General features: G+C 57.3%; 2 protein-coding genes across 8 annotated transcripts in view; one reads left to right on the top strand and one right to left on the bottom strand.

The window, feature by feature from the left end:
• PTBP1 (polypyrimidine tract binding protein 1) overlaps window positions 1-3152 on the top strand; it is a 33463-nt gene extending 30311 nt beyond the window's left edge. For all 4 annotated transcript variants that reach the window (XM_009570504.2, XM_054050105.1, XM_054050108.1 and 1 more), the window contains one exon: window positions 84-3152. In XM_009570504.2, the coding sequence (XP_009568799.1) occupies window positions 84-216 (133 nt within the window). In that variant the 3' untranslated portion in view covers window positions 217-3152. The remainder of the gene's footprint in view (window positions 1-83) is intronic.
• Window positions 3153-10071: 6919 nt separating this feature from the next.
• PLPPR3 (phospholipid phosphatase related 3) lies at window positions 10072-18080 on the bottom strand. Of its 4 annotated transcripts, none has more exons than XM_054050169.1 (8): window positions 16818-18080; window positions 13972-14094; window positions 13628-13813; window positions 12775-12904; window positions 12405-12600; window positions 12267-12324; window positions 11812-11985; window positions 10072-11724 (listed from the first exon to the last, which is right to left on the bottom strand). In XM_054050169.1, exons 2-8 carry the CDS (start codon window positions 14044-14046, stop codon window positions 10459-10461), a joined length of 2085 nt encoding a protein of 694 aa, XP_053906144.1. In that variant the 5' UTR covers window positions 14047-14094; window positions 16818-18080; the 3' UTR covers window positions 10072-10458. The 4 variants fall into 4 exon arrangements, with proteins under 4 accessions (XP_053906144.1, XP_053906143.1, XP_053906145.1 ...); XM_054050168.1 differs by having other exon boundaries at window positions 13972-14091; XM_054050170.1 differs by lacking the exon at window positions 16818-18080 and adding an exon at window positions 15365-15699.
• Window positions 18081-18178: the final 98 nt, after the last annotated feature.

Genomic DNA, 18178 nt, shown 5'->3' with positions numbered 1-18178 from the left:
CTTTCCCAATCAAGCGATCCTGTGCGCTGGAGAAACTCTCCATACAGAGATGCTGAATGTGACTTAAACTTGTGTCTTCTCAGGAAGGACCGCAAAATGGCTCTGATCCAGATGAGCTCTGTGGAAGAAGCCATTCAATCACTCATCGACCTCCATAATCATGACCTGGGTGAGAATCATCACCTGCGTGTGTCCTTCTCGAAGTCCACCATTTAAAGCTTTGGAAGGCGGGAGACAAAATGGACTTGACTTAAAAAACCTCTTGGGTTCAGCCTTGACCTTTCAGAGGCTGAGCGCTAGGGTTTCAACTTCCATCATTCCAGAAAAAAAAAAAAAAGCCACTTTAAAAATGCAGCTGAAGTGACCTTAAAAAGACCAGAGATTTTATTTTTTTAAAGAGAAATCAGTTTACCGGTTTTTAAAAAAAAGAAAAATTAAGTCTAATTCCTATTGCTAACCTTGCGGTGATGGGTAACAATCTTGACTGTTCGAATAAAAAAAAAAAATCACAAGTTCAAGTTTACACTTTGGAAACCTGCTCTGGGAAATTCCCCTCCCCTCCTGCTCCTTCTCCCCCAAAAAAAGCAGATCCTAAAAAGTTTTATCAGGTTTCACATTGATGCCTTTTTGATTTTCTTTACCCATCCATGCCTTGAAAGACCTAAAACCACTGTGCAAATTCACTTTCGAGCCTTTGAGTCAGGATTTTGCTAAACGCGTGGTGGTATCGGAGCTCCCAACTCACCCAGCACCAGAATAAGTTGCATTGATCCTATCTTAACTGTGCATCAGCTATCCCGTGCCTTAAACCTTTTACTTCTTTGGGGAAAACATCTCAGCTGTAGGGAGTGGATTGGGAGAGTTGAGGGGAATGCGTGAGCTCTGCCTTCCTGGATCAGCTTGGTTATAGGGAAGGACAAGTGATGCTGGCAGAGTGGATAAAGAAAATATATTGGGCTTTTACTCTTCAGGCAGTTGTTGCCACTGTCCGTGAAATGTCTCTTACCTGCATAATATCATGTGTCTTCATGCCACTCTCCAATCTGCTTGTGGTGTACGGCATCTGCAAACCTTCCAGTGGGAGTTAAGATCCTTCGTAACGTTCAGACTAAGCAGAAAGGTCTGGATGGGGAAGTGTTTTCCCGAGATCAAATTGCATTCCATTGTCAATAGCAGGCTCTGCGCTTTGCGAGAGTGTTAATCATGATAGAAATCAACCACTGCTGGACACTTGTGAAGACGAATCATTATGAATTTGTCGAAATTGTGTATGTGTGTATATATATATCTAAATACTTGGCTAGGATTTGAAGAATTATTGGCTATCCCACATTTAGAAAGGTGTTCCCGTGAGTCACCTTCGTGCCCCTCATTTGAGATTAACGAGACCAACGTAGCTCTGCCATCACTCTTATAGCATGTCTTCAGCGTTTGAGCTTTTTGTTTTAATTCTTGTATTATACTTTTTGATGCCGTTGCTGTCCTCTGTGCCTAGCAATATTTCCAGTTGACCAAATATTCTAATCTCTATATGCAAAAGAAATAGTTTTAAGTACCTTTATAGAATGATAAGATGGTATAAGCGTAATCTAAATTTACTCCTTTGTGGTATTACCCTCGTATACTGTACTTTCTCTTTTTGTTTTGTAATTGAAACTGTAGGGCAGGAATTTAGTTACCAGGCTGAGGTCGTGACTGAGGATGAGTAATGTAATGAAATCAAGAAAACATGCGAAGCAAAGCGGATTTTTAAAGCAAAGCAGATTTTTAAAGCAAAGCATTTGAGATAATGATCACAAACAGCTTATGGACATAAGAAAAGGACCCAGGCTCAAGTTTTTGTCTTTTTTTAACCTATAAGCCCAGTTCTTTTAAGTTATAGGAAGGGAATTTATTAAACGTAGAACGCAGCAGATCGTTTTTTCCCAATGATACAACCCACTTATATTTTTTTTTTCTGGCTTACAACTCTTTCCCGGGCCATTCTGCCTTCTATTTCGTGTAATCCGATGTTGCCTTACATTTCCCTCTAACCTGCAACCTGTTCGGATGCAAAATAACAAGAATCTTGTACTTTTTTTCAGGGTTTTTCTGCAAATTGTGGACCAAAGTTTGTTTTTTAATTGTCTTAGTGTTGCAAGTTACGATTTCCTTGCTTTACTGTGGGAGCTCTTGACTTGCCTAGCACTGAGTGTTTGGAAAAGTCTTAACTTTCCGTAGTTCCTCCCTGAACTCTTGAGGATGTGAATTATGCTGGAGAAGTGTGTGACGTCTGAGTGAGGGTTCGGCTTGGGTTGCTGGCATGCGATGGGTAATCCCTGTCTGCCTTGGGCTTCGTTTGTGGCTGAGGAGTGGGAAACCATCTGTGGTAGTTGCCCGGCTTGAGCCGAGGCCGTTACGCTGCCGTGTGGACGCTGGCTTCAAGGTACTCCTAAATTGGAGCCTTAATGAAGCCTTGTGGTCTGCCTCTGGAAAGCTCTGTGGTTCCTTGCTGGTTCAGGAGGGCAAATTCAGGTGTCTTGGTGGTAGTTGGAGTCCATTTACTCATGTCCCTCCCTCCAGAGGTGAAGCCCTGCTCCTCCCGGAGCTCTGGCAGCGCTCAGCCCGGAGGTTCCATGCACAGCCCAAGCGGAATAGCTGGGGTTTGACCTTTTTAAATGGATTCATTCAACCAACCTCACCCAGGATGCTGGGAAGAGGCTCTCTGGAATGAAACTTCTCCGGTGGCCTCTTGGCATTGGTTCGGTCAACCCACGGGCTGGAGATCTCGTAAGATGAATCGAGGTGACCCTGGAACCCAGGCAGTTGTGGGTTTTTCCTTTGGATCCCTGTGTTTGCATGTAAAGAATGTGAGTAACAAAAGGGTGTACATATTTATAATTTTTTATACCTGTTGTAAGACGAGGGGGCAGCGAAACCCGTTTTTTTATGGTGAACAGATGTATTGTATATTTTGATAACAGCTCTTACAGGTTCAGTATTGTGGAAGGTGGGGTGGGAGGGTAAGCACACAACATCAGAATTCCATTGCCTCTTTCAAAGAATGTTTGTAATGCAAAAAGAAAATGAAATTAAAACTATTTTATAACAACCTTTGTACCTTTCTGTAGCTCCATTATTTACTGTTCAGATTGTAGAAAGCAGTTGTTGGCCAGTCTGTACTTGTGCTTTCAATAAATTTCTTCTGTATTCTTTGCTTCTGATTTTCCTATCTTTTTATTGTGCCTTTTTTTTTTTTTTTGCTTCTGATTTTTCCTTCTCATGTAATTCCAGCTGCCTCATTTTATTTAACTTTGACCCTTCACATACCTCTGGGCTGGTGGCGCGGTTGTCCCTGTTAGTGTCTGTGCGGAGAGGGTGACGAGCTGAGGCTGAACCCGGAAAGGGGGCTGTGATGTGGATCTGTTCTGGTTGTGTGTGTGGCACACCTGGAGCTGCTCCAGCACACGGATCCATTCTGACCGTGTATGGTGCACACGGATTCGCTCCAGCCCCTTGACGCTCGGGTGCGGTTCAGAGGTATGAGGTTGTAGGGCTTTAACTGATGCTCTGCCTTTGTCACACTCCGGCACTTTTTTACTTCACGTTCCTAAACTTTCCGTGTATTCCAGCTAATATCCATAAAATAACCCACTTTTCAAGTCAAACATGTAACTCTCTGTAGTTTTGTGCTTTAGATGTGTCAAAGCTGGCTGGTGGTTTCACATCCAGTGGGGCTGGGGAGATTCCTGGTGTAATTCCCATGGAAGTGGTCCGAAGGATGACACCAATTCCTGTTGGTTGCACCAGTGTGGAGAGGTCCTGGCTGCACTGGGCACACTGGGATCAGCTCCCCAGGGAGCAGGGCTTTTCCTTACAGAGGTTTGGGTTCTTATCTGTGTGCTCGGCTCCATTACATCTGTTTTTGGGAAGGAGTTCTTCCCTGGTGTGAACTTGGAGCACATTTGGATGCCCGAGGTCTGGAGGGTGGGATTCCCAAAGCTTTGTTTTGAAGGGATGTGGGTGCTCACTAGGAAAAAGCGCTTGAGGGGAGGAGTGGGAAAGGCAGCTGGATGGGTCCTTGGATAGGGAAGGATGGGATGCATGGCCCCAGAGCCCATCTGCGGGCTCATCGGGTAGTCGGAGGCTGGCAGCGAGCGTGCTGTGCTGCTCCCTTCTTGCAGGTTCGCTGGTGGGAGCTGCTGACCTCACTGCTGGTCTCCCAGCGAGGGGTGCAGCACCCAGCGGCCGTGAGCTGGGAATGCTGCTGCACATGGGTGGACACCCCAGTTTTTCTGGGATAGGATGAATCTATGGAGCTGTAGGATCTGCGGTTTCCTGTTCCTTTGGCCACATTCCCTTTGTGTCCAGCATCTCAGCATTAAACAGAAGCCCCGTTTCATAGATATCCAGGTAGAGATTTCTGGTTTTACAGCTCCTGCCTGGAGTCCTTACAGGAGATCACTGTTATTTCTTGGAAGTGTAATGGGATTTGTGACCGCTGCCTCTTCCCAGGCCTGTCTGCCTTGTGTGGAAGCAATGCTGAGCCGCGTGCATCGCTGCCCTGCAAAGATGAGTGCTCTAATTGCTTCTGGATCGCTTCAGCAGGTTCTCTGGTTCCCTGCACACGGCCGCTCCTCAAGGGCAAATCCTTGGAGTATTAAACCAGCACCCCCTTTTCCTGTTGGATTTTCCAGAGGAGGTTGGTGGCTGCTAATGCCGGAAAGGCTGGTGCAATCTGATCTTTCAAGAAGGTGTCCAGAGCAGCAGAGCTGCCCCTGTCCATGGCATATCCTGCCTGGGAGAGTCCTGGAGATGGGAAGACCAGGCACTGTGGTGGGAAAACTGAGTGGTGGTGCCCTGAGGAAGGTAGGAGGTCTGGAGCACCATCCTCTGCCCAGCCAGGCAGGATCCCTGTGCCTATCCCTGTTCTTCCTAGCACAAGGGATTGCTAATTAGCTGCTTGGTAATTACACCTCCCAGCTCTGCTGAGGGCAAAGCCAAGATCGATGGTGGGGTTGGGTGTACATGATGGGATGGGTCACCATGGCAACAGCAGCATCTGCTTGGGTGGAAGGATGGATCCAGCTGATGGGTCTGCTGTCCCATCTCATCGTGGACATCCTGTGTGGCCCAGCATGATAGCAGCATGATCTCCACACCCACCGCAGCCACCGTGCAGGCAGGAGGATGCAGGGATTGTTTAGATTGGATATTGGGAAAAATCTCTTGGCAAAAAAGGGATGAAACCCTGGCAGAGGCTGCCCAGGGCAGTGGTGGGGTCTCCATCCCTGGAGGGCTTCAAAACCTGTGTAGACATGGTGCTTTGGGATATGGTTTAGTGGGGATGGTGGTGTTGGGCTAATGGTTGGACTGGGTGAGCGTAGGGATCTTTTCCAACCTTAATGATTCCGTGTTTCTCTGTGGCTGCTCCTGGGGGATGGAGGCTGCTCCCAACCCACCACTGCTGCTGCTCATGAGCCAATATTTGCTGAAGCCAAACATCGCCGTTGTCCAGAACCCACCGTGTCTTCAGGACCTGGTAAAGGGGTTTGGCGAGGGGAGCAGCGCTCGGAATGGAGTCGGAGGAGGCTGGATGCCTCACTCAGAGCTGCTGCACCCTGGGCACTGACGCTTTCCAGGAGAGGGAAATTATGGGATGAGCACCAGCATCGCAGTTTGGGAAAGCAAATCCTTTCTATTGGTCCCTAATGCTGCCCTGTACCCGGCGCTGGTGCCTTCCCTTCTGTCTAATGTCAATGTTTCACAGGCTCGCAGGGAATCCATGCCCAGCGCTCCAGGAGCAATTAGCAACTGGGTTAATGAGGTCAGCTCTCTCACCTCCCCCCGCTGCAGCTGGAGGGGGTCCTCAGTGCTGGAGGCAGGGCTGGGCACGGGGTGGGGGGGTGCGGGGTTGGGCACAGGGATGGGAGCACAGTTGATGCAACACTGGATGCAGAGCTGAGTGTAGGAATGGATCATAGAATCACCAGGTTGGAAAGGACCCACCGGATCATCGAGTCCAACCATAATGCAAATTAGGGAGCAGCAATGGGTGCAGGAATGGGAGAAGCGTTGATGCAAGGCTGGGCGTGGGGGTGGATGCGGGAATGGGAGCAGCACTGGAGGCAGGACCATGCCCTTTGCTGTCACAAAGCCAGGTGAGAGCAACAGGGATGTGGCAGAGGGTATCCAGGTGGGAAAAATCACAGGTCACTGTCCTCAGGCCGAGCTGCAGCCTTTGCCAGGGGAGCTGCGCTCAGCAGCGTGGCATTCCCCATCCTGTCCCCACCTCCTCTGCAAGGGACCGGGAGCATCGGCTCCTCAAAGCTGCAGGTGCTCATGCAGAGCCCCCACTCCAGCCAAGCCCAGCGGTGAGGGGCAGGGGGGGGTGAGATGGGCTGGCAGCTGCTTTGGGACCCCATCCCTGCTTCCTCCTGCCTGGGGCTGAGGGTCGGGGGGGCTCTGTGGCCCTGGGTGGGGACCGGTGGTGAGGGTGAAGGTGAGGATGATGGTAAGGATGAAGAGGAGGGTGAGGATGATTGCAAAGGTGAGGAAGAGGATGAGGATTATGGTGAGGATGATGGTAAGGATGATTGTAAAGGTGAGGAGAAGGATGAGGATGATGGTGAGGATGAAGATGATTGTAAAGGTGAGGGAGAGGATGAGGATGATGGTGAGGATGAAGACGATTGTAAAGGTGAGGAGAAGGATGAGGATGATGGTAAGGATGATCGTAAAGGTGAGGAAAAGGATGAGGATGATTGCAAAGGTGAGGGAGAGGAGGAGGATGATGGTGAGGATAAAGGTGATTGTAAAGGTGAGGGGAGAGGATGAGGATGATGGTCAGGAAGAGGGTAAGGATGAGGGTGAGGATAATTGTAAAGGGGAGGATGAAAATAATGGTAAGGATAAGGGTGAGGATGAGGATGAAGGTGAGGATGCTCCTGCTCCCTCCCGAGCCCTGTGGGTCCCCAAGTGCTGCAGCGTGGGGAGGTTCCCGGGGGGGCCGGGGGCTGCTGGAGCAGCGGGGCTGGCAGTTGCTATGGCAACAGCTGGGTCAGAGGCAGCGGGAAGCGGCGTGTGACGCCATCGCTCACCGCAATGAACCGTGAGCGTGGCGGAGGCCTGAGATGGGGGGATGCGAGCCCCCTGCATCCCCCTTCCTCCACCAAGGGCTGCCGGAGCCAGGCGGCTGTCCTGGAGCTAACGGCTCTGTTTCACCTTCCAGAGTCACCCGCGCCGAGGTTGGATGCAGCACCGTGGCCCTCGTGCTCCACCGGACAGTGTTGGACACCCCGCTTTGCCATCCCATTAACCAGGCGGTGCCCCCACCGCAGCCCCCACACCTCGAGCTGCTGCCAACGATCCTCCTGCTAATCCCTGCGTGGCTTTTCCAGCACCCAGTCTGCGTTATGCTGGATAATCCATATGTTTGCAAGGCGGAGGCTTTGGGATTTCCACTGTTAATCCAATTGGCAGTGGCAGTTTGGTGCCATGGTCGCAGCTCCGCCGTGGGGGACACAGGGGCTGCTCTGGGGCTGAGGCAGCTCTGCCAGTGCCATCGTGGGGCTCCGCGGCAGCTCCTGGGGGTGCGGAGCAAAGGCACCCTCAACTCCACGGTGCTCTGGGGCTGCTGCAGCCCCTTCACTGGGAGCACTGGGCAAGCTGGAGTGGGCACTGGGCATCAGTACACAATGGGGGAATGGTGTGATTGAGAAGGAGAGAAGGAATTGGGGTGCAGGGGGAGGAGAAGCTCGACATGAGCCGGGAATGTGCGCTCACAGCCCAGAAACCAACCGTGTCCTGGGCTGCATCCAAAGCAGAGGGACCAGCAGGGAGGGAGGGGATTCTGCCCCTCTGCTCCTCTCTGAGGAGACCTCATCTGGAGGATTGTGTCCAGTCCTGGAATCCTCAACCTAAGAAGGAGATGGAGCTGTTGGAACGGGTCCAGAGGAGGCTACAAGGATGAACCAAGGGCTGGAGCACCTCCCGTGTGAGGACAGGCTGAGAGAGTTGGGGTTGTTCAGCCTGGAGAAGAGAAGGCTCCAAGGAGACCTTATAGTGACCTTCCACTACCTGAAGGGGCTCCAGGAAAGCTGGAGAGGGGCTGTTCATAAAGGCTTGTGGGGATACGATGAAGGGGAACAGATACAAACCGGAGAGGGGCAGGTTTAGACTGGACATAAGGAGGAATTTCTTCACCGTGAGAGTAATGAGACACTGGCCCAGGTTGCCCAGAGCAGTGGTGGCTGCCCCATCCCTGGAGGGGTTCCAGGCCAGGTTGGATGGGGCTTGGAGCCCCTGATCCAGTGGGAGGTGTCCCTGCCCATGGCAGGGGGTGGGACTGGATGATCTTTAAGGTCCCTTCCAACCCAAACTATTCTATGATTCTATGCTGGAATGGGCACTGGCCAAGCTGGGGTGCGGGGCTGTCAGCCCAGTTGCCCTCTCCCTGCGTTGCCATGCCCGAGGCTGCTCCGAGCAGCCGCACCTCTGGATGGGGATGGCTTGGTGCCATCCCTGCTTTCCCCTTTGTGCTTTGCCTGCTTTCCCACCTCTCCTGCCCGGCCCCGCTGGCTCTGCCGACTGTCCCCTTCCTTGGGGAAGGCTGCGTGTGGTGGGCGCTCCCCAAGATGGTTTAAAGCCAAGAGAAACAGGCGCAGATTCTTCTCCGTGCTGGGAGTGAGTTGTGTGGTCTTTCGCCGCCACCATCCTGGGATGAGTTGGGAGAGGTGGTGGCACAGAAGGACACAAAATGAGGTCTCTGAGCATCACCCCTGCTGCCGCCGCCGTTGTCGTTGAATGCTGCCCTTGGCTCAGCATCCTCCGTGCCGAGGTTTCGCTGGTGGCTCTGCCGGTCTTGCCGGGCTCACCCGGCCTCGTGGCGACACGCGGGAGCCCAGCGCCGCGCCGGATCCCACGTTGCCACAGCAACATGGTGGGAAACTGCAGCGATGGCACTTTCCTCCTCCTCCTCCTTCCCGCAGCGGGAGCGCGAGGAGGGGGTCTCGGTGCCTTGGGTCCCTTCAGCCTTTACTCAACACCACCATTCACATGGTGATGACCTCTTCCAACTCACCAGCGTGCGGTGGAGCCCCCAGGGTGGCTCACAGCCCCGTCCTCACCCGCCGGCAGCCCAGGGGTGGTCACGCCTCGTGCCGTAGGGATGGAATTATTTGTGCTTCCCTGATTGGTGATGAATTGGGGAGCGCGTGAGGGCTTCAAACTGGGCTGTGGAGTGGTGTAAGGAGCTCAAAGCCATTTCAGGGAGGGCTGCTTGGCCCCAGTGCAGGCTGAGGGGCTCAGGTAGGGCTCTTCCTCCTCTCACGTTACTCCCCAAGACCCTCATTCCAGGGTTCTTTTGGCTGTCAGACCACAGCCCTTGCCGACACCCCCTGTCCTGGCAGCCCCCCCAAAGCTGTTGCTCCCATCCCTGGTGAAGGAGCTCAGCCGGGGAACATCCATCGCGTTTATTTGCTTTTTCAAACCACAGCACTTCCAGTCTTTGCCCGACAGACGCATTCACAGCCTGCAGACCCCCCCGCCCCCCCCCAGCCCCCCAAAAACCTCAGTCCCCAGCCCAGGGCTGCTGCTCCTGGAGACACAGCTCAGCCCTGGACCTTCTGTGTCCCCCCCAATTCCCACCCCCCGCTTCAGCCCGTGCAGTATTTACACCCTCCCTGCCCAGAGCCGTTGGGCAAACTCCCCCCAACCCTCCCATCCTCCCCATCACAGAACAGCATCGCAGGATTGGGGGTGGGGGGGGAACGGCTGCAATCACCCCTCGCTCTCATCACACCCACAAACCCCTCGTGCAAGCCAGGACCCCTCCAGCCAGACCCCCCCCCAAATATTTCAGCACTATTTACCCCCTGAACCCTTCGATCCAGCTCCCTCCAAAGCTCTTCAGCATCATTTCCTTCCTTTGGAGCCCTCGGTCCGGCTCCTCCCATGTCTTGCAGTACCATTTACCCCACGGATCCCTCCATCCAAGTCCTTAAAGTCTTTCAGCACCATTTACCCCCTCTCCATCCCTCTCCCCCCAAGTCTTTCAGCACCATTAACCTCCCCAGATGCCCTAATCCATCTCCCCCAAAAGCCCCTTTTGCCCCCCCCCCGAGCAACCAAATGCTTCCAGAGCCGGAATAAATTAACCCCTCCGAAATATCAGCACCTGCGTTAAGAGAGAAAAAGAAAGTCAAAAGTGCTTGGAGCTGCCCTGGACCGAGGAAGGGGCAGAGACCTCTGAGCCCCCCAAAGCTGCCTGGACAGGAGCGAGATCCCCCATTGGGGGGGGTCCCCCCAATATCTCAGCTGTGTGACGGCGTTCCCGTGCTGCTCGGTCGCCCCGATGCCAAAATCAGCCCCATCCTAACGCCTCTCCAAGCAGAGAAAGCCCCGGATGGTACAGAATCCCCCCCTCGAAGGCGAGGAAGGGGATTTGGGGGGTCCGGGCAAAGGGAAGGCAACGCGGGTTCAGTCCTTAAACCTCCGGCTGGTTTGCATTTTCTTGTAGTAGTGGTCCACCTCGCTGTCCGCCGTCCCCTCCCTCTCGGCCGGCTTCCTCCGCAGCGTGGACTCGCGACTGGCCGTCCCCAGTAGCCCCTCGGGGGGAGCGTCGCCCCGCTCCCCGCTGCCCCCCGTCGCCCCCGGGATAGCGGCCAGGCTGCCGTAACGTGGCTCATCCTGCTCCATGTCGCTGACGGAGGAGCCCGGTGAGACGCCCCCGGCGCTCTTGGCTGGGTGGAAACCACGGAAATCTTTGCCCATCTCGCCCAACTCGTAGCCATCCGACCCCTCCGGCCCTTTCGGCCCCGATTTCCACTCCCAGGGCCCGTTGCCGGCGGAAAGGTGGACGACGGGATGGTGCGGGGCGTGGGCGTCGATGGTGATGATGCTGGCGCTGTCGCGCTCCGAGGGCGAGCGGTACTGCGAGGAGTCGGAGCTGGTGGAGGACGAAGAGGTCTCCGAGTGCTTAGGGGTGACGGAGACCATGCTCTGCTGCTTGGACATGGCGATGACCTGCATCAAGCGCGGAGGGTTGGCCACTCGCTGCGCTCCCGTCTTCTCCGCCACCATCACCCACTTGGCGCGCACGGCCGCCCCGCTGCCGGCCGCCATGCTGGCGCCCGTTTGGCTCTCCTCGGGGATGTGCACCAGCTGCGAGGCACCCGCCCGGGGCTGGATGAGGACACGAGGCCCCATGGCCGCCCGCTCGGCCGAGCGTGCTTGCACCGTAGGGTAAAGAGAAGGGGGGACGTCATCACCGGCATCCCCGGCGCCGCGGTTGTGCGCTCCCTCCTCCGCCAGCGTCATGCTCCGGCCTTCCAGAGACTTCTGCTTCCACTCGGTGATGAGCTGCTTGGAGCGGGAGGCGTCCACGGGGACGTGGATGGTCATGTGGCGCCGTGCCGGGTCGTCCATGGAAGGGGTGTTGACGCGGGGTAGGGTGTTGCTGAAGGTCACCATGTTCTCCTTGCCCATGGGGCTGCGGGGGGCCAGCAGGTCCACGTCCACGCTGGCCCGTTTGAGGCTACCCAAGGAGTTCTTCTCCCGCTGCACCGGCCGTGCCACCTCCTCCAGCCGCGTCTGCGGGTTCAGCTCGTCGGTGCTCACCGACTTATTCTGGTGGTAGACGGAGTCGTGACCCCGTTGCGTCAGTGCTCGTAGAGCATCCTTGGCCGGCGCCGGTGCCGCGACCCTCTCCGTCGGGGCGCGAAAGTTGCCGACGGCGTGGTAAGCCTGCGGGAGAGGGAGAGCAGCGTCAGCCCAGTCCACGCTGAGCATCCGTCCCCTCCCGAGCCACCAAGGGTGGCGACCAGCACCCACCAGGTAGGCGGCGATGCCGGAGCCGATCAAGAAGCCCACATAGACATCAGCGGGGTGGCTGCGGTACTGCGTGATCTGCGTCAGCCCACAGACGCCAGCGGCGATGGCAAAGGCGAAGACCAAGATGGGTTTGAGGAGTTTGGTGCTGTCCGAGATGATGGAATTGAAATACATCTGGTGGCAGGGCAGGAACAGGCTGTGAGTCGTGGCATCAGCACCCGGTGCCGGTACGGCACCGCAGCCTCGCCCTCCCCTGCCACGCAGCGAGATCTCGGGTGCACGTGGAACCATAAGCACCCGAGCGTGTCCCCCTGCATCCCCCGCGGGCACACGATGCTCAGCAAAACGCTTCTCCGTGCGTGGGATGGCGTGTGCCAGCGTAAGGGGGATGCTGGCGCCCAGCGTGGTGTCCCCAAACCAGCGTAGACGGGACCAAAAGCCAACCGGGAACTCACCGACACGTAGACGGCAGCGAAAGCCGAGAGCGTCGCGTGCTGGGATGGGAAAGTCTTCCTGCGAGCGAGATGGGAGGGTACGGTTAGAGCAAGGTGGGAGGGTTGGCGTGGCGGTGCGTGTCTCCTCCCGGCACGTACCTGGCGGAGAGGATGGCGTGCTTATCCGTGCCTGAGCAGATGTCCTGGGTGATGTAGGGGTTGGCGTCGCAGGGGGTGCCCAGCAGCGTGTAGTTGGGTTTGCAGACGGTCAGGAAGAAGGGCGCGTGGTAGCCGGTGGCCAGCTGGATAACGTCTGTCACCAGGGCTGTGGCACAGAGCCCGAAGACGTGGACGCCTGGGGGAGGCAGGAGGAGGGTGGTGGGTCATCCTCCACCAGGAGGACGCTGGCAGGTCACCCACAGGCACTGGGAGGGGTCTAAGGTGGTGTCTGGGCTCTGAGTGGGACGTGCATTCCATCCGGTGCATCTCCTGCACCCCACGGCCCCGCGCACGCTGCGGCACAACGTACCCACAAACCTTACGGTCCGGCGCAGGAAGGAGTTGAAGTTGCAGCCGCCGGCGTTAATGCTGCCCTCGGCACCGGCGCGTCCCTTCAGCCTGGACTGCAGGCAGTACACGATGCCCTCCCCGACCATGATCTGGAGAAGAACCCGCAGCTCAGGGGGTGACACCCAGTGGGGATTGGGGGGGGTCCGGGCTCTCAGTGGTGTCACCCTGAGGACACAGGCAATGCCATGCCCCCCCACACCAGTCCCTACTGCTGCTGGCACCCCAAACCCTGGTGCTGCTGGGACCCCAAACCCTGGTGCTGCTGGGACCCCAAACCTTGGTGTTACTGGGACCCCAAACCCTGGTGCTTCCAGGACCCCAAATCCCAATGCTACTGGGACCCAAAACTCTGGTGCTGCCGGGACCCCAAACCCTGGTGCTGGTGGGACCCCAAACTCTGGTGCTTCCAGGCACTCCAAATCCCGGTGCTGCCGGGACCCCAAACTCTGGTGCTGCCGGGACCCCAAGGCCTGATGCTACTGGGACCCCAACCTCTAGTGCTGCTGGGACCCCAAACCCTGATGCTCCTGGCACCCCAAACCTTGGTGCTTCCAGGACCCCAAATCCCAGTGCTACTGGGACCCGAAACTCTGGTGCTGCCGGAACCCCAAACCCTGATGCTCCTGGCACCCCAAAGCCTGGTGCTTCCAGGACCCCAAACTCTGGTGCTGGTGGGACCCCAAACTCTGGTGCCGCCAGGAGCCCAAACCCTGATGCTCCTAGCACCCCAAACCCTGGTGCTTCCAGGACCCCAAACCCTGGTGTTGCCTCTGGGCGGGCTCCATCCTCACCCCACCCGGCAAAGGACGCACCGAAGCAGCAGGTGCAGCAAAAGCCAAGCTGAGCAGCATGAGCAGTGGGATGAGCTCCTCGTTGGTCTCCACGTAGGGCATGGAGAGCGCCCGGTCGTAGCACTGGAAGCCCACCTTGGCCGGCTTGAAAAGGTCTGTCAGCTCCAAGAAGTAGAGGGTCACGATGGAGGAAGCCACGATGGGCAGCTGGAAGGGTGAGAACCTCAAGAGCATCACGTTGCCCGCGATGACGAGCGCCGGCGTCGCACAGCCCCACCGGCAAGGGGCAAAGACCCCATCCCACCACCCCAAGGCAGGACCGGGGTCCTGGGAAGAACCCTCCCACCCATGCTCCCCATACCCACCTCCACGAAGTAGAAGCAGGGCAAGAGCGTCATGCTGTCCTTGGGAGCCCTGGTCTTCTCCTTGGAGGAGATCATGGTCCTGGGGCAGGAGTTGAGGTCCCACCAGGCTGTGCCTCCACCCTGCTGGGGTGCAGCTGCGTCACCCCCATATCTGAGCTCTTTGAGGGGGTTGGGCAGCACCCCAAAGGGTTACCCCATGCCCCCCCTGCAGCCGCTTGCCGGCGAGACCCCCGCTGGTAGCCAGGGGGGTCCCCCGGCACGCTGGGAGGGGGTCCGGTTGAACTTGGGGGCTGTGACCACAGGTTGGGGAGAGGCTCAGCTATCAGGACAGGCAGCCACTATCGCGACAGTCAGAAGGGCGTGGAGGGGGGGGGGTGCCAGCCACAGAGCTGAGGGGGGGGGACCCGGCAGCCCCCAACCCCCAAAACTGCCCCCGAGCTGCAAAAAGGAAAGAGGAGGATAACGGGGATGGAGAAATGGGGGGCAATGATGGAGGGTGTAAGGGGGGGTCAGGGGGATAACGGGGATGGAGAAATGGGGGGCAATGATGGAGGGTGTAAGGGGGGGTCAGGGGGATAACGGGGATGGAGAAATGGGGGGTAATAGTCCAGCGGGCAATAATTAGGGGTGTAAGGGGGATAATGGGCATGGGGAAATGGGGGGCAATAGCAGAGGGGGCAATAATTGAGGGTATAAGGGGGGGTCGGGGGGATAATGGGGCTGGAGAAATGGGGGGCAATAATTGAGGGTAGAAGGGGGGGTCAGGGGGATAATGGGGATGGAGAATTGGGGGCAATAACGAGGGATATTGAGGAGGGGGTCTTAATGAGAAGGATGTGAACAGAGAGTCTTATGGGGGGGTTATTAAGGGGGGATATTATTAAGGGGGGATATTATTAAGGGTCTGAAGTGGGGGGGTCTTAAGGGAGAGTTATTAAAGGGGGGTTACTAAGGGGGGTATTAAGGAGGGGTCTTAAGAGAAGGGTGTGAAGGGGGGTATTAAGGGAGGGGTATGAAGGGGGTATTAAGGGAGGGGTATTAAAGGGGGGGTTACTAAGGGGGGTATTAAGGGGGGTCTTAAGGGAGGAGTATGAAGGGGGGTATTAAGGGAGGGGTTATTAAGGAGGAGTCATTAAGGGGGTTATTAAGGAAGGGTCTTAAAGGAGGGGTATGAAGGAAGGGGTTATTAAGAGGGGGTATTATAAGGGGGGTCATTAAGAGGGGATATTATGGGGGGGGGGTCTTAAGGGAGGGTTATAAGGGGGGCGGAGGGGCGGTCTCTCCCGGCGGTGCCGCAGCCTCGGGCGGGGGTCGGGGCCGGGGGAAGGGGTGGGGAGGGGGTGTCCGGTCCTTTGTGCATCATCCCCCCCCCCTCCCTCCTCCTCCTCCTCACCTCTGCCGGGGGCGGCAGCAGGGATGCTCCAGCCTTGGTGGAGCGCGGGGAGCGGCGCCTTCCTCCGCCCCCGCCGCCTCCTCGTCCTCGTCCTCCACCGCCCCCCGCCCCGCCCCGCCGCTACCGGTCCCTCCCGGGGGCTCCGAGCCCCCCCCCGAGCCGCCAACGAGGGGCGGGGGCCAAACAAAGGGCCGGGAGGGGCGGGGGCTGCGAGAGGCACCGACCCCGCTGCAGCCCCGGAGGATGCTCCGCAGCCCGAAAGGGGCTCTGCGACCGAGCCCTGAGCCCCAAAAGGTGCTCTGCACCCTAAAAGATGCTCCGCACCCCGAAAGGGGCTCTGCAAACCGGGCTCTGAGCCCCGAAGGATGCTCTGCACCCTAAGAGATGCTCTCCACACCCCGAAAGGGGCTCTGCGACCAGGCTCTGAGCCCCGAAAGGTGTTCTGTACCCTAAAAGATGCTCCGCACCCCAAAAGGGGCTCTGTGACCAGGCTTTGAGCCCCGAAAGGTGCTCTGCACTCTAAAAGATGCTGCGCACCCTAAAAGGGGCTCTGCAAACCGGGCTTTGAGTCCCGAAGGAAGTTCGGCACCCTAAAAGATGCTCCGCACTCCAAAATGTGCTCTGCAAACTGCACTTTGAGCCCCAAAGGATGATCTGCACCCTGAAAGATGTGCTGCATCCCAAAAGGTGTGCTGAGAACCAGGCTTTGCACCCTAAAAAGTGCTCTGCACCCTGGGCTTGGCACACCAAAAGATGCTCTGCATCCTTGAGTGATGCTCCACGCCCTGGGCTCTGGACCTCAAAAGATGCTTTGCACCCCGGGTTCTGCACCCCTGGAAGATGCTCTGCACCCCGAGCCTTGCAACCCTAAAAGCTGCTCCAGATCCTGAGCTCTGGGAACCAGGGAGATAAGGGAGTCCCAACTCCCTACCCCCTCACTCTCCCTCTCTGGCCTCACCTGGATCAGCCTTTCCCCACCATGGGGAAATCAGGGGGTTGCACACACACCCCCTGGGATCCCCCCCTTGCCCTGCAGAGCCCCCTCCCTCACTGAGCTGCCAGGGATCCCATGGCATGGGGGTGTGTGACCCCCAAACCCACTCATCCCTCATTCCATCAGCACCCAACTGGGCTCCCCTGGCGGGGGGGTGCACAGGGTATCCACCTTCCCTGTGGGCACCACTGTGTCCTGGGGGGCTCGGGGTGATCCCTTTCCTTGGCAAAGGGGCACTGGGGATGGAGCATCACCTTTCTTCACATTCCAGGTGAAGAAAGCGGGTGCTGTCCCTCTGCTCCCCCAAGGGAGTCCCAGCACCTCTCAGAGGAGGATGAAGCACCCCTATGCTCCCCAACCCCATGCTTGCAGTGGATCCCAGTCCAAACCAAGCCCTTCCCCGTACCCCACATCCTGCACCCCCCATGCCCACCCCACCGCCTCCTCCCACGCACTCACAGTGCCATCCAGACTCCGCACAGCCCCTCGCCGCAGCGCCAGCCACCACGAGTTGTCCTCGTTCCATTTTTGGCCCTAAGTGGGCAGAAATCTCCTGGCGTATTTAACATCTAAATCCCAAATCCCTGGAAGCCGCGATTAAGCCGCTCTCCCTGTGGAAAATCCCCCCATTTGAGCCAGACTCAACCACCTCCGGAGCCGTCTGCGATGCGATGCTCTCCTTCCACCCGCGTGGTCCAACTCTTTCCCACCACGCGCTGCCCAGCGCACGGGGAGAGAGGGGGAAGATGAAGTCACCCCTGCAGAGGGACCCCCTTGTCCCTGGGGTACCTGCACCCCAGCACCTCCTCGCTGGTGTCCCCAAGGATGGGTGGGTGCTGGGGGTCAGGGATCAGGCGAAGGGTCAGGGTGATGGGGCATCTGGGCAGCCAGGACTCAGAGAATCCTGGAATGGTTTGGGTTGGAAGGGACCTCAAAGCCCATCCAGTTCCAATGGGCAGGGACACCTCCCACTGGATCAGGGGCTCCAAAGCCCCATCCAACCTGGCCTGGAACCCCTCCAGGGATGGGGCAGCCACCACTGCCCTGGGCAACCTGTTCCAGGGCCTCCCCACCCTCACAGCAAAACATTTCTTCCTAAGATCTCATCTCAATCTCCCTCTTTCAGCTGAAATCCGTTCCTCCTCATCCTCTCCCTGCACTCCCTGACCCAGAGCCCCTCCCCAGCTCTCCTGGAGCCCCTTTCAGCCCTGGAAGCTGCTCTAAGGTCTCCCCACAGCCTTCTCTTCTCCAGGCTGAACAACCCCAACTCTCTCAGCCTGTCCTCCTACAGGAGGTTCTCCAGCCCTTGGATCATCTCCATGGCCTCCTCTGGCCTCGCTCCAACAGCTCCATGTCCTTCCCGTGCTGAGGACTCCAGAGCTGGATACAAGGCTTGAGGTGGAGTCTCAGCAGAGAAGAACAGAGGGTCAGAATCCCCTCTCTTGCAGGAGCTGCCCCTGGGGACCCCCTCAGGTACCGGTGGTCCCGAATCCATTGCTCTCATCCCACTAACCAAAGGTGACAAGGACAGTGGGGTCCTCTGCTCGGTGGCCGTCGGCACCCATTGCATCAGCACCCACCACCACGCTCCCACGGAGCCCCCACCGGCACCAGGGTGGTGGTCCTTGGTTTGGGGGTGCTGGGGCCAAGCCTGGGTGGTGCTGCTGCACGTGCCGGAATCTTCACGCGCCAGGAGCTGGATTGGGTTTGGGCTTCGTAAACAACAGCGCAAAAATCCCCTGCGATGGGTGCCAGGGGCGGCAGCTGGGACAGGCTGCTTCCTCCCTCCCGCCCTGTTTGCGCCGGGAACTCTTGACCCC

The sequence above is a fragment of the Cuculus canorus genome, chromosome 27, assembly GCF_017976375.1.
Source record: "Cuculus canorus isolate bCucCan1 chromosome 27, bCucCan1.pri, whole genome shotgun sequence".
NCBI lineage: Eukaryota > Metazoa > Chordata > Aves > Cuculiformes > Cuculidae > Cuculus > Cuculus canorus.
This window is presented reverse-complemented; position numbering and strand designations above follow the sequence as displayed.

Coding starts and splice junctions, on each gene's coding strand:
- PLPPR3 (XM_054050169.1), bottom strand. CDS start 14,046: ATGATCTCCTCCAAGGAGAAGACCAGGGCTCCCAAGGACAGCATGACG. Junction 12,601..12,774: donor CCGGACCGTAAGGTTTGTGG/GTACGTTGTGCC, acceptor TGCCTCCCCCAG/GCGTCCACGTCTTCGGGCTC. Junction 11,986..12,266: donor TCGCTGCCGTCTACGTGTCG/GTGAGTTCCCGG, acceptor CCCTGCCACCAG/ATGTATTTCAATTCCATCAT.